This window comes from Miscanthus floridulus, chromosome 8, assembly GCF_019320115.1.
Source record: "Miscanthus floridulus cultivar M001 chromosome 8, ASM1932011v1, whole genome shotgun sequence".
Lineage (NCBI taxonomy): Eukaryota > Viridiplantae > Streptophyta > Magnoliopsida > Poales > Poaceae > Miscanthus > Miscanthus floridulus.
The window spans coordinates 120383744-120399082 of record NC_089587.1 but is presented as its reverse complement, the minus strand read 5'-3'; the positions used below and the strand labels follow the sequence as shown (position 1 = coordinate 120399082).

Here is a 15339-nt window from a genome sequence, read left to right as displayed (position 1 = left end):
AGTAGTTGGGGAATGAACATAATTATTTGAAAAATAAACTAAATGTGTGGACCTATGCTTATAATGAAACTCAATTCGGCCACATTGAATTATCCTGACTAATGGAGAGGCGGCCAACCATCACGTGGTCACTTGCCGGCCCATTTCACGCTCGCCTATACATCAGTAGGCTGGCTAACGGCCCATTCTCCTTCTAGCTAATGCCTGAGTTGTGTGATCCGTTGGATAGATGCCAAAGGCAAACAATGATCACATACTTAAGCCACTCTAAAAAATCATAGCCGCATTCCTCACTCTCTTCTTCTTTTCACTCCCCCTGTTCCAGCCAGCTCTCCTGCTCGGCTGCTGCTCTGCAACGCTGCGCCGCTCTCGCTCAAAGCCACAGGCACCACGGCGCTCGGCTCACCGGCACGCGTGCGGCAAGGCCGCACATGGCTCCATCGAGGTCTGCAGCGGGTGCCCTCATGTGGCGTGGCAACGGTGACCCAAAACTGGTCGAGCAATGATGTGATGCCCGCTAGGCGCGGCACCTGTGCGGGCGGGCGCAAGTGCCAATGTTCCTCAAGGCTGCAGCGACGGCGGTGCTCCTGAAGCCCAACAAGTCAACACAGCAGCGCCATGAGACCAGCATGGTGGCGGCTGCTACCCGAGGCCCTCACGTGCGCAACACAAGGCGGCGGCACCCTTAAGCCACCACGGCGACGGAGGCGACCCAACCAACAGCACGGGTACGAGCCACATGCATGCATGGCTAGGGGCGGCACAGCCGGCAGCGGCAACCCAACCTACAACGCCGGGTACGAGCCAAGCGTGTGCACGCTCCATGTCTGATCTTTGGGTTAGTGTTCCTAATTCGGGGAAAGAATTTTTGGGGATTTTGTTTATCGCAGCTGATTTGATTCAATCCCCTCCTAAATGCTCAACTCGGATTAATTTTGGTAGAAAACACCCTTAATCCGAGACTAATTGCTTAGATTGATTCTTAATCTAAGACTGAATGCGTCTGATCTTTTCTAACTAGGCACTTATGGCTTCCTCGAAAGTAATTAAGACTTAATCACTTAATCAGGCGAGAAAAAATTGTCTTGTGCATGTTACTAGAATCTTAATTAGATCATAATCATACATCTGCTTAGCGAACTGAAACTGCGTATGCATGATCCAAAATTAGTGTTATGAAACAATCTTACTTAGTACTTATTTATACTTAAACACAAAAATAGATCTAATCTCAGTACTAATGTCCCTTTAGAACTGACGTAACAATCAGGAAATGGATCTGCTTTGAGTACGTGCTAATGTCCAACTTAAAATATAGTAGATTAAAACCGAATGGATCTTGATAGAGGCATAAAACTAATACACTCTGGCCTAGTATCATTTTAGGATCTATGCAGGCGTTGATACCAATTGTTGAATTAAAACTTAGACTAACATAATCTTATCTTAGCCTAAACATGATCACTAACTAGAGTTTGTACATGCCATCTGAGTGCCTCCGTAGACGTAGAAGAGTTGATGTAGATGAAGTAGATCTTACTCTTCACCAGATTGAGGCTTGATGCTCCTAGTTGGTGAAGAACGCGATGTAGATCTACAATAGTACCTGGATGTGGGTAGACGGCCTTCCTAAGCCCTCCAGTGCCTAATCTCATAATTAAGTTTAGGATTAGCTGAACCAACCACATTCCAACAAGTCTCTCATAATCATAATATAACGTTGTGCACAAACCACAAGCACCCTGTCGGGTTCATAAACCTAGGGTCCCCAATGGACCCGCTTCCCTGCAAAACTTAGCCCAGTAGGCGGCTCAGTGATAGCACGCGCCTAGGCTGGCCCAGATACATAATGATAGGCCGAGACAACGATCCGGTTCCCGACCGAAAGGCCTAGCCAAGGTGGGACCGCAGTCCAACTACGACCCCCTTCACAGACCAAGGATACACCGGACCTCTACTCGTTGCTCTTTCCTGACCGACATGGTTGGGACCGACTGGGAACGACTGACCAGGGACGCCCGCTTAGTGTGGGCCTAGGGAGTAGGCGAAGCAGATAATAAGGCGCTCAAGTCAACCGCAATACTAAGGATTTTACCCTATCATGCCCTGCGCACCTACAGAACGGTGCCATCGAGGCATGTCAGGCGAACGCGGTAGAGCCTGCCAGGTGCGTTAGGGTATAAATAGTATTGTGGGCGCCATCATTTGTCATCCTAGGCGAACATGGTAGAGCCTGCCAGATGTGTCTAAACATAAAATAGTATTATGGGCACCGATGGCCATCCCGTACCCGATGGTGTGGGCAACAAGACTAGGCAGCACACGTACACACTCTCTTTTTTCTCTGACTTGTAAGGCCATCCCCTTCAACTATAAAAGGGGATGAGCTCTCTCCTAAAAGCATCCCCCAAAGACTGGTCGACTCGATAGCTCAATAGCTCTAGGACCCAACAGCTACACAGTCTACACGCTCTCAATAGCTGATAAGCTCGGACACACAGAGCATATGTTCTAATAATTAGTGCACATTTGAGCATCCGTCACTCTCTTCCACTCAGTTTAGAGTCCGACCAGGCCTCTAACACACCCTTTCTCATTCCTTACTCATTAGTAACCCCATAGCAAACTTTGAGCACCTAGGCTTAGGAATAAAGTCACCGACCAACCTCAACTAGATGTAGGGCATGTTGCCTGAACCTGTATAAATCTTGTGTTATTGAGTGCTAGGCCACATCCGATCACAACGCATGGCAAAACTACAAATATTTACTTATTGGTCACTTTTTGCACCAACAGTTGGCTCTGTCCATGGGAAGGACATCATGCGTTCACGCCTTTGGTCATCGGATGGCCCACCTTTCCACTAGCTTCGGCATGGCAGGCTCGAGCAATACGATTCGCTTTGGCTCGCTGGAGTTTCCCACGCTCCCACTTATTGGGATGTGGGATCCTCCTGTCTTCGAGCCACTCTAGACCTTCCTCTTTAGGAGTCTGGACTTTGTCACCAACCAGCTCGGTGTACTTTGCCTCCGTGAAGAGGCGCTTGTCTCGGTGCCCGCTAGGGGAGGAGCGCCCTCCACCGACTGCAACGGGCCACTTAATGACCTCAATGTCGACATACCCGCCCTTCACCTTGAGCCCATGCTGGACTCAATCCCCATGGTGAGTGATGTACATATTATTCTTTACTCACTATTTAACACCTTTTTACTGATACTCTAGAGGGACCTCGATGTCCCTACCGCCACCGCTGTGTGACCAGCTTCCCTACGGCTTCATGTCCCTCATGGATGCATGCGCGCGAGGACTCTAAAGGATGCTAATGCTACCCCCTCTCATGTCTGAGTTCATGGGGATAGTGGGCTATGCTCCCACCTCCTTCCATGACCTCGTCGATGATGAGGTCGAAAGTGATGGCTCTAGTATCGGTGACGTCATAGCACCTGGCCACCCTCTATCCTGGGAGTGCGCTATGGCAGACACCCTAGGACAGCCATTGGAGGTAGTGGAGTCTATGCAGACTCACACCCCTCTAGACCCCCATGCGTAGGCCCTAGCGTGTGTGCAGTAGCACGGTGAGGAGTTATGGCAAATGCGGTAGAGCCAGCCACCGCCTATGCCAGAGTGCCTGGCGCATCACGCTATGCCACATGCACCCAACCCGGTGAGTGGCGCTCGGGGTCATGCCTGTCAGGTCCTGTGTAACATACTGGATGGAGGAGATGACCCCCTCAGTTTGCTTGGGCTAGCTAGAACATCGCTGCTATGGCAATACTTCTACATGGCCTCCTAGAGCCTACCGACCCTTAGGAATAGGCAATCCACTAGAACCTCTGGGCGCTGATGGAGACTGCCACCGTTCAGTAGGCGGAGAGCTCCGCATCGTGGCACCGGCTCATGGCCTCTTGCCCAACCAGGGGACTAGGGCCACACTAGTCGAATCGCTCCATCCACTCACCACAGCAGTTGCCAGGCATGGAGCAGGAAGCCATGGCTACACCGCAGCCCAACCCGGTGCCCGCTCCACAATGACCACATGTGCGCGAATGGCTCGAGATGAACCATGATGCTCATAGCATCATCAACAATCGACGCCATGCAAAGCATGATGGTAATGCCCATCGAATGGTGGCAAGAGCAGCCAGCATAGGCCCTGGCCTGACCATCGAGGAGTGCGAGGACACGCATCCTAGGCATGGTGGCCATCCAAATGACCGGAGCCCTAGCCCAGACGACCCAGGGACATGAGCCTTTGGTCGTCGCATCTAGAAAGCATTGTTCCCATAGCGCTTCCGACTGCACACCAACATCGCTAGGTACACTAGGGAGATGAACCCCGATATATGGCTCGAAGACTTTTGGCTCACCTACCGAGCTAGAGGAGTGGATGATGACTATTTCTTCATCTAGTACCTCCCCATCTATGTGGGGGAGCATGTTCGAGCATGGCTCAAATTCCTTCTGCCTGATAGCATCCATGATTGGACGGATCTCAAGAGGGTCTTCGTCGAAAATTTCTAGAGGACATATGTCTGTCTTGGGAATTCCTAGGACCTCAAGAGCTGCTAGTAGGGGCCCAACAAGTCCCTATGGGATTACATCCATAGGTTCTCAAAGCAGTGTAACTCCCTTCCTAATGTCATCGACATGGACATCATCAGAGCATTCCTCTCTAGGACAACCTACGAGTCCTTGATCCATAAGCTTGGCTGTGTGAAGCCCCGTACCACCCGCGAGCTGCTCGACATCGCCACAAACCATGGCTCCGGCGAGGAGGTGGTTGGGGCGGTCTTCAGCAGTGGTCGGGATAGAGGCAAGGCCAATCACGAGGACCAAGGCGACTGCCCCTCCACACAAAAGGGAAAGAAGAACAAGAAGGATTAGCGCCGACTGGCCAACCCAACTTTGGTCGCTACGACCGACCGAGCGGGCAAGCAGCCCTAGCAGGGCTAGCCCGACCACTTCGACCAACTCATGGAGAGTCCATGCACCAACCACACCTATCCCATCAAACATCTCTACAATGACTGCGAGCTCCTCAAGCGCTTCCTATGGCAAGCCGCTAAGCTAAAGGAAGGGAAAGGCAAGGAGGAGGTGGCCAAGAAAGGACGCACGGCGGGTAAGGATGAAGATGGCTTCCCTAACCTCAAGGAATGCCTCATGATCTTTAGGGGATCCGACGCTATCCACTCCAAGCGCCAGCACAAAGTATGCTATAGAGAGGCATGCGCTGTCGAGTCGGGCATCCCCTCTTTCATTAGCTGGTCAGACTCCTCGATCACTTTTGATCAGAGAGACCATCCTTTCCATGTCACCTGACCAGGTCGCTACCCACTCATCGTCGACCCCATCATCCGCAAGAAGCACCTCACTAAGGTGCTGATGGACGAAGACAGCGACCGCAACATTCTCTACATCGACACCCTCGACGCCATGCACATCCCCTGGTCAGAGCTTTGCTCAGTGAGCTCTCCCTTCCACGGCATGATCCTAGGGGTGCAGGCGTATCCACTCAGGCAGATTGACCTACCCCTCATGTTTGGTGACCGCGCCAACTTCTGCTCAGAGGTCCAAGCCTTCGAGGTAGTGGACTTTTTGGGGTCCTACCATGCCATCTTGGGGTGGCCATACTACGCCAAGTTCATGGCGATCCCCAACTACACCTACCTCAAGCTGAAGATGCTAGGGCCGAATAGCGTCATCACCATAGGTAGTACCTTCTCGCATGCCAACATGTGTGACCACGAGCATTACGAGCTCGTCACTGCCGTGATCAACTCCGCCGAGCTCCCTAAGCTCAAAAATTCGACGACTCCAGTAGTCCCTGACTACAATGGGTCAACCTCCTCGAGTGGCTTCCATCCAACTAAGGAAACCAAGGCGGTGGAGATCGACCCCACTGACCCGACCAAGATGGTGCGGATTGGGATCAAGCTCCTAGCCAAATAGGAAAGCGAGATCACCAACTTCCTACGTGCAAATTGCGATGTCTTCATGTGGAAGCCTTCTAACATGCCGGGCATACCGAGGGAGGTTGTCGAGCACGCACTATGCATCGTCCTGGGCTCAAAGCCCTCCAAGCAACACCTGCATCACTTTGACGACAAAAGGTGTAGGGCCATAGGCGAGGAGATCGCCAAACTTTTGGTAGCTAGATTCATCAAAGAGGTATACCACTCTGACTAGCTAGCTAATCATGTTCTTGTGAAAAAGAAGAATGAGAAGCGGAGAATGTGCATTGATTATACTGGCCTCAACAAGGCATGCCCAAAGGATCACTTCCCTTTACCATGCATAGATCAGATAGTCAACTCCACCTCAGGGAGCAAAATCCTCTCCTTCCTAGATGCCTACTTAGGCTACCACTAGATCACGATGAAAAAGGCTGACTAGGTCATGACTTCATTCATCACCCCATATGGTTCATACTGTTACGTAACCATGCCTTTCAATCTAAAGAACGCTAGTGCCACCTATCAATGGTGCATGCAGCGATGCTTCACCAACCAAATCAACCCACCCAACCAACCTTACTAGGTTGAGAGTGAAAGCATCTAGGCCACTAGTTGGGTTTTGGTGATTAATGACAATACATGATTACTGTGACTAACGTGTGTTTTACAGAGGCAATTAAGTTAGGTCATGGTAATGGAGATTGATTGGGCTATCATGATGGTCATGCCCCTATGATGGAAATCATTTTAGTTTTCAAAGGATGGATGACAAGGTTAAGGATGGACTAGTTCTAAGTGTCGATTGGAGTTGGAGTGACACTTAGAGTAGTTTAGGACTTTGTTTTTCCTTTGGCCATACTATTAAGGGGGGTACAGATGGGTAGCTTGACCTAGGTGAGTCTAGTGGGTTAGGTGTGGTGCACACTTGCTAAAACTAGCGCTAGGTAGCTCCAAAATAGTCCTTAGATCCAATGGAGCAAACTTCATTCACATATGATCGAGAGTTGAAAGTGAATGGAGGGTCAAATACTGACTAGACACTGGCTTCGGTGTGACTGGATGCTGACTTAGAGTCCGGTCAGTTCATTTGATCAAGGTGAAGTCATTTGGAAGTGACCGGACGTTGAGAAGTGAAGTGACCGGACGCTGAGGGCTAGCGTCCAGTCGACATCAGTAAGGTTCTAGTGAGGGTAAATTGCGACCGGACGCATCCGGTCAGTGCTGACCAGACACTGGCCAGTATCCGGTCACACTGTAAACACTGGAGTTTGGGGTAAACTAACTGGTGCGCTCGGTCAACATGACTGGAGCGTTCGGTCACCCTGCAGAGGCACATAACGGTTCATTTTTCAGCCCATGTTATAAATACCACCTTCATTCATGTGTGGGGGTACTTTTGCTCATTCCAATAGCTGAGAAACACATATGAGAGTGCTAAGAAGAGTAAGGTCCTAGTAAGGTGATTGAGATTTGAGAATCCCAAAGAGAGCCCTCATTAATGAAGTAAGAGTAGCAAAGTGTGCATCCACCCTTCTCATTAGGCTTGTCATGGTCAAGTGAGACTTTGTGCTTGTTACTCTTGGTGATTGCCATCACCTAGATGGCTTGGTGGTGATTGGAGAGCTTGGTGATCATCCGGCGAAGCTTGTGGATGACCCAACTCAAGTTGTGAGCGGTTGTGGGTGATTCACCATGATGGAGTGTTAAAAAATCAACCCGTAGAGAGCACTTAATCCTTGTGCGGATCAAGAGGGAGCTACACCCTTGTGTGAGTGCTCCAATGAGGACTAGTGGGGAGTGGTGACTCTCTGATACCTCGACAAAACATCGTTGCGTTCCTTCTCCTCTCTTTACTTTAAGCATTTACTTTGAGCAATTCATTACTTGTCATTTACATTTCTAGAATTGTCATGCTAGAGTAGGATTGGAACTTAGGGTGCTACACTTTTGTGAGTTAGATCAATAGAAACACTTTCTAGGCACAAGGGGTTAATTGGGCTAACCATAGGATTTGATTATTGTAAAGAAATTTGTAATTAGCCCAATTCACCCCCCCCCTCTTGGGCATCTTGATCCTTTCAAATGGTATCAGAGCCTCGTGCTCATGTATTTAGGCCTAACCGCCTAGAGCAAGATGTCTCACGGGGATGGACCTCCTCCTATCTTTGAGGGAGATGATTTTCCTTATTGGAAAATTCGCATGGAGGCGTATCTAGAAGCTCTAGATGTTGGTATTCTTAGAGTTGCCTCACAAGGCTTCCCAAAACCTTGGGATGCTACTCACCTACAAGGCGATGAGGTGAATTATGAGAAGTGGAATGCAAAGGCTCAAAACACCATCTTTAGAGGTCTTTGCAAAGATGTGTTCAATCAGGTGAGGAACCACAAAGACGCCCATGCACTATGGTTGGATGTTTGTGCGCTCCATGAGGGAACTAAGAGTGAGCATGAGGAATGCTATCATCTTGTCATAAAAAAGCTCAACTCTTTTGAAATGCTTCCTAACGAATGTGCTAATGAGATGTATTCATGTTTGAATGTTCTTGTAGAGGAAGTCAATGGGCTTGGACTCACTCAAATGCAACCATCTGATGTTGTAAGAAAGATCTTGAGTGTCCTCCCCATTGATAAATATGGGCATATTGTGACCATGCTTCATCAAGGTGATCTTTCCACCACTACACCGACACAAATCTTGGGAAAGATCAATGCTTATGAGATGTACATGCACATCACGCCACAAGATGGCTCATCCTCTACTAAGAAGAAAGATAAGGACTTAGCATTCAAAGCTAGCCAAGAGAAAGGTAAAGCAAGACTTGAGTATGAGAGCTCAAGTGATGATGAAGTTGATGATAAAAGTCTTGCTCTTATGGTGAAAAAGGCCGCCAAGATGCTAAAGAAGCTCAACAAGAGTGGCATCAAGTTTGATGGCAAGAAGAAGTTCTTCACTAGCTCTAGAAGGAAGCCAATCTCCGAGATGGATTGCTTCAATTGTGGAGAACTTGGTCATCTAGCACACCAATGCACTAAGCCCAAGAAAGACAAGTTCAAGAACAAATACAAGGGCAAGAAAGATGACTCAAGTAATGAAGAAGAAGAAGATAAGAAGAAGAACAAGCCATACAAGAGAGATGGCAAAAAGGACTTCCACAAGAAGAAGAGTGGAAAGGCATACATTGTCGGTGATTGGCTCACGAACATTGATTCATCTAGTGCCTCATCCGATGATGATAGTGACAATGAGAAGGTGGCCACAATTGTTATCGACTCTTCATCATCTTCACCGCCACCACCGCCATCATCCTCTACACACCTATGCCTTATGGCCAAGGGTGACCGCAAGGTATCTAATAATGATGATAGTAGTGATGATGAGCATGCTAGTGATGATTATAGCGATAGTGATGATGATGAGTATGAATCACCTTCTTATGATGATCTTGCTAGATTGCTAAAACAATACACTAAGATCATTATAAAAACTAGAGCTAAAAATGAAAAGCTAGAAGCTAAAAATGATTCTCTTTTAACCAAATGTGATATAGCGGAAAAGGCTAGTGTTGAGCTTAAAGAAGCAAATGATACTATATCATCCAAACTCAAGGAGCTCAAATCTTCTAAGAAAGAGCTTAAAGAAAAATATGATAAACTTGAGAGGACACATAATGAGCTCATCACTAGCCACAATAAGCTAAGAGAAGAATATACTACTCTTAAGGTTAATCATGATAATCTTGTTATTGCTCAAGAATTCTTATCCAATGAGCCACATGATGCTACTAACGATGTTGTTAAGATTGATATAGCTACATCATGTGATGACTTGATTATTGAGAGCATTGAGCAAAGTTCTAGTAGCAAGGGCAAGCAAGTGGTTGAAGCTGGTGATTATGATGAGTTTGTCAAGCTCAAGAATGACATTGAAAAGGTCAAGAAAGATCTTGAAGAACTCAAAACCACCAAGTCTATTGTGCTAGAAACTATTGTTCATGATGATGGTTTGATCCTTGAGAATGAGAAGCTCAAAGATGAGAACAAGAAGCTCAAGGAAAAGAAAAACAATGATGCTCTCAAGGAAGAAAACAAGAAGCTCAAGTTAGAGAAAGAGCATCTTAAGATTGGATTGAGCAAGTTCACTAGAGGCAAGCATCTTCAAAGTGAGCTACTAATGAACACCATCATGAAGATGGATAGAAGTGGCATTGGGTACTTGGCAAACCAAGAAAAGAAGGCTCAAGCTCAACAACAACATAAGTCCAAGCCAAAGCCAAAGAGATGTTTTGAGTGTGGACAAGAAGGCTACTTTGCTCAAGAGTGCCAAACTCCACCACCACAACCCTTGCCCAAGCATGCTATACCTTTTGCCTTCAATGCTCACTACATGCTTAGAAAGGATTCTAGTGGAAAGATGAAAGTGATGTTCTTAGGACCTCCCAACAAAAATAGACCTAAGAAAATTTGGGTTGCAAAGTCACTTGTTGAGAAGGTGAAGGGCCCTCAACAAGTTTGGGTTCCTAAAGCTTGATCTCTTGTGTGTAGGTGAACTACAAGACCGGTGGAAGTCATTGGGTTATTGATAGTGGTTGCACACAACATATGACCGGTGATCATCGTATGTTCACCTCACTAGATGAAGAAGTAGATGGACAAGAAAGAATCACATTTGGAGACAACTCAAAGGGCAAGGTCAAAGGATTGGGCAAAGTGGTTATATCAAATGATCATTCCATCTCCAATGTGCTATATGTTGCTTCATTAAGTTTCAACTTGCTATCCATTGGACAATTGTGTGATCTTGGCTTCCAATGCTTGTTTACCGAGAAGGAGGTTGTTGTATCCAAGAAGGATGATGATCATGTGATATTCAAAGGATTTAGATACAACAACCTATATCTAGTGGACTTCACCTCCAAAGATGCAAACTTGAAGACATGCCTATTTACCAAAACAACACTTGGGTGGCTATGGCATAGAAGACTTGCTCATGTTGGGATGAGCTCACTCAAGAAGCTAATGAAGAATGATTTGGTGAGAGGGTTGAAGGATGTGAAGTTTGAGAAGGACAAGCTTTGTAGTGCATGTCAAGCCAGCAAGCAAGTTGCAAATACCCATCCAACAAAAGCTTTCATGTCAACTGCAAAAGTGCTAGAACTCCTTCATATGAATTTCTTTGGACCAACAACATACAAGAGTTTGGGAAGAAATCTTTATTGTCTTGTGATTGTTGATGACTATTCAAGGTATACATGGGTATTCTTCCTTCATGACAAATCCAAAGTTGCATCTTGTTTCAAGAAGTTTGCCAAGAGAGCTCAAAATAAATTTGAAGTGAAGCTTAAGAAGATAAGAAGTGACAATAGGAAGGAATTTGACAACACAAACATAGAAGCCTATTGTGATGAAGTTGGGATCAAGCATGAGGTCTCCACAACATATACTCCTCAACAAAATGGTGTAGTTGAGAGGAAGAACCGGACATTGATCACTCTTGTAAGAACAATGCTTGATGAGTACAACACCCCCGATGCTCTATGGGCAGAAGCTATCAACACCACATGTTATGCATCAAACCGCCTATTCCTTCAAAAGTTCCTTATCAAGACACCTTATGAGTTGCTCAATGGGAAGAAGCCAGACATCTTCTTTAGGATGTTTGGTTGCAAATGCTATATCTACAAGAAGCGGCAACACATAGGGAAGTTTTAAAGATGTTGTGATATTGGTTTTATTGTTGGTTACTTATCAAAGTCTAAAGCATATAGAGTATTTAATCATCCCACTGGCTTGGTTGAAGAAACATATGATATGGAATTTGATGAATCTAATGGCTCCCAAGGAGCTCATGAGAATCTTGATGATGTAGGTGATGAACCATTAAGGGAGGCTATGAAGAACATTCCGGTTGAAGACATCAAGCCTAAAGATGATGAAGATGATGTACAAGTCATTGATCCACCTTCTTCATCAAGCCTAAGGTAGAAGAAGCTCTTCAAAATCTAGATTGGATAAATGCAATGCATGAAGAGTTGAACAACTTCACCTGCAATGAAGTTTGGACTCTTGAAGAGCGACCAAAAGGTGCAAGAGTCATTGGAACAAAGTGGGTGTTCTAAAACAAGCAAGATGATCAAGGCGTTGTTGTGAGGAATAAGGCAAGACTAGTTGCAAAGGGGTTCTCTCAAGTTGAAGGATTGGATTTTGGAGAGACCTTTGCACCAGTTGCAAGATTCGAAGCCATCTGTATCCTCCTTGCATATGCATCACATCATGAAATGAAACTTTATCAAATGGATGTGAAAAGTGCATTTTTAAATGGCTTTATTAATGAACTAGTCTATGTTGATCAACCTCCCGGGTTTGAAGACCCTAGATATCCTAATCATATGTATAGGTTGTCCAAGGCATTATATGGGCTTAAGCAAGCCCCAAGAGCTTGGTATGAGCGCCTTTCGGACTTCCTCATTGAGAAGGGTTTCACCATTGGGAAGGTCGATACTACACTATTCACCAAGAAGATTGATGGGTATATGTTCATTTGTCAAGTGTATGTTGATGATATCATCTTTGGATCATCAAATGAAGAATCTTGCAAAGAGTTTGGTGAATTGATGTCGAAGGAGTTCGAGATGTCAATGATTGGAGAGCTTACATTCTTTCTTGGTTTTCAAGTCAAGCAAATGAAAGAAGGGATTTTCATCTCTCAAGAGAAATATACAAATGATCTTCTCAAGAGATTCAAGATGGATGAATGTAAGCCAATCAAGACACCAATGCCAACTAATCAACATCTCGACCTAGATGAGGGAGGTAACACGGTTGATCAAACTCTCTATAGTTCTATGATTGGTAGCTTGTTATATTTGACCGCATCTAGGCCCGACATCATGTTTAGTGTGTGTATGTGTGCTAGATTTCAAGCTAATCCTAAGGAAACTCATTTAATTGTCGTAAAAAGAATCCTTAGGTATCTTAAGCACACACCAAGCATTGGACTTTGGTATCCCAAAGGAGCTATATTTGAGTTAGTTGGCTATTCCGATTCGGATTATGCCGGTTGCAAAGTTGATAGAAAAAGCACATCCGGAGGGTGCCATTTGCTTGGTAGATCACTTGTGTCTTAGTCCTCCAAGAAGCAAAATAGTGTGGCTTTGTCCACCGCCAAAGCGGAATACATTGCCGTAGGTGCTTGTTGTGCACAAATAATTTACATGAAACAAACTTTGCTAGACTATGGTGTAGTTCTAGAAAAAGTACCTCTTTTGTGCGATAATGAAAGTGCGGTAAAACTTGCAAATAATCCAGTTCAACACTCTCGTTCCAAGCACATAGATATCCACCATCACTTTCTTAGAGATCATGTTGCTAAAAATGATATATCACTAGAAGGTGTAAGGACCGAGGATCAATTGGCGGATATCTTCACAAAACCGCTAGATGAGACAACATTTTGTAGATTGCGGAATGAGCTCAATGTGCTTGATTTTAGTAACTTTACTAAAAAATGAGCTTGTGTTGTCCCTTGCATTGCATTGTAATATACAACATGTTTAATGTTTTGTAATGCATATAGGGCATGTCTAACATGGTTAAGATAACCACCAAAAAGCATGTGAAGAAGCTTAACCTTGGATCAAACTTGACAAGCAACTAGATTTACTTATAAGTATTGCATTGCATATACATGAATGTTGTTTCATCGTTTGTCTTCAAATTGCCCTCTTATTGCCTATTTTCTTAAAAAGAATTATAGCCTAAGGCAAAATATTTTTGAAAAACATGAGGGTTTGAGAGAGGTCACTTATATTAGTCTCAATTGGTGTTTATTTGGATCTTATTTGAGTTGGGACTTGATTGGGAACTGACAGCACGAAGGACTTTGAAGATTCATTGGAAAAGGAGTGATCGGACGCTGAACGGACTCTGATGTCCAGCGTCCGATCAGTTCACAAGAGGTGAACAGCTGTCCAGAAGGAGTGACCGGACACTAAAACAGTGTTTTCCTAGCATCCGGTCATATGGAGCTTCAGCGTTCGGTTGAGCAAGAAGGCGTCAAGGCTAGGTGACCGGACTCTGGCTACGTCCGATCGGTGTCCACCAGATGCGTCTGGTCGCGATTCTAGAGGATTTGGACCTCTCTAGAATCGACCGGACGCTGGGTGGCAGCGTCCGATCGCTGCCACCGGAGCGTCTAGTCAATAGGAAACATACGGGACTCAGTTTCTTTTCTCCGTTTCCTTTTTTGACTCGCTGGGGGCCACTATTTAATCACGGCGTTCGATCCTCAATCGCATCCACCGTCATCACCACCGCGCCTGCTCCCATGCCCTAGCGCCGCCACTTCCCATGCTCCTATGCCTAAGCCATAGCATCACCGAGCCACCGCACCTCCACGCATCCCGTGCTCAGACTCACGCAGCTCCCGTGCCTCCATGCGTTGTGTCATGCCCTAGCCACCGCGTCCCACACCGCTCTAGTACAACCGCGCCAAGCACCGCCAAATAGTGTCACCGGTAGCAATCCCACACCATTGTGCTTGGTTCCAGCGCCACTGTGCCCCTACAGTGCCCTAGCGCCCCCATTGCATCCTCACCGGTGACTTCAATCACAATCCAGTGCCATCGATCCACACCACTGCAAACCCTAGCCTTGTGATTCGGTGGTTCCCCGTGTGTCGTTTCTCTTCTCCTCGTATCACTGGTTCATCAGGTAGTAAGCCCACATTTCTATTTCATACCTCATTGCTTGCTTTCATAGGGTTTTTGTATCTCTAGATGCATAATTAAAATTATTTGTATTTCCCAATCTATTCCAGCATGCAGCGAGTCGGTGTTGTTGAGGTCTCAGTGGCAGTTGTCAGTTAACTCGGGGCCAAGCTCATGAGTACGGATCGAGGCCAAGCCTCAAAAGTGATAGTCGGCAGTTATCTCTTGTCAACGGCAGTTGTTCCTTTCAGATCCAACCATTGGTTTGCGTCAAGAATGTTGGAGGCGGTTCGGGTGATGAGGATCTAAGGCATCCGCCTCGCTTGCCTACAAATCCAAAAGGTAAGGCGATGAAGAAGACTACAACAAAGAAGCACAAGTACCTAGATGCAAAGACAGCTAGAGCAACCGTAGTTGCAAAGGCTACAGAGCATGCCAAGAGCGGAGGTGCTCATAATGGAGTCCAGATTGCAGATTAGCTTTCACCAGAAGCAAGGGCTACACTTGAGCGGGTTGAGTGCCTTCATGGTGGTCCACCTAGGACCCTCATGATTGGAGGACGGTGTGTTGCCATCAATGAGGATCAGCCTCAGGGGGAGTCATAGCAGTAGGCACCGTCAGTAGAGCAAGCTTAGGAGGGACAACAGGCCAAGGAGATAGAGCAGGCACCTCAGCCACAA

The 15339-nt window shown here is 46.3% G+C and overlaps 1 protein-coding gene across 1 annotated transcript; it reads left to right on the top strand.

The window, feature by feature from the left end:
• The first annotated feature begins 4974 nt into the window (after window positions 1-4974).
• LOC136469824 (uncharacterized) lies at window positions 4975-5949 on the top strand. Its single transcript, XM_066467872.1, has 2 exons — window positions 4975-5119; window positions 5324-5949. The coding sequence occupies exons 1-2, from the start codon at window positions 4975-4977 to the stop codon at window positions 5947-5949; spliced, it is 771 nt and encodes a 256-aa protein (XP_066323969.1).
• Window positions 5950-15339: the final 9390 nt, after the last annotated feature.

Bases quoted from the DNA above. Each gene is read 5' to 3' on its own strand.
- LOC136469824 (XM_066467872.1), top strand. From the start codon at position 4,975: ATGGAGAGTCCATGCACCAACCACACCTATCCCATCAAACATCTCTAC. The intron at 5,120-5,323 runs GTAAGGATGAAG...TCACCTGACCAG, and splicing joins CAAGAAAGGACGCACGGCGG to GTCGCTACCCACTCATCGTC.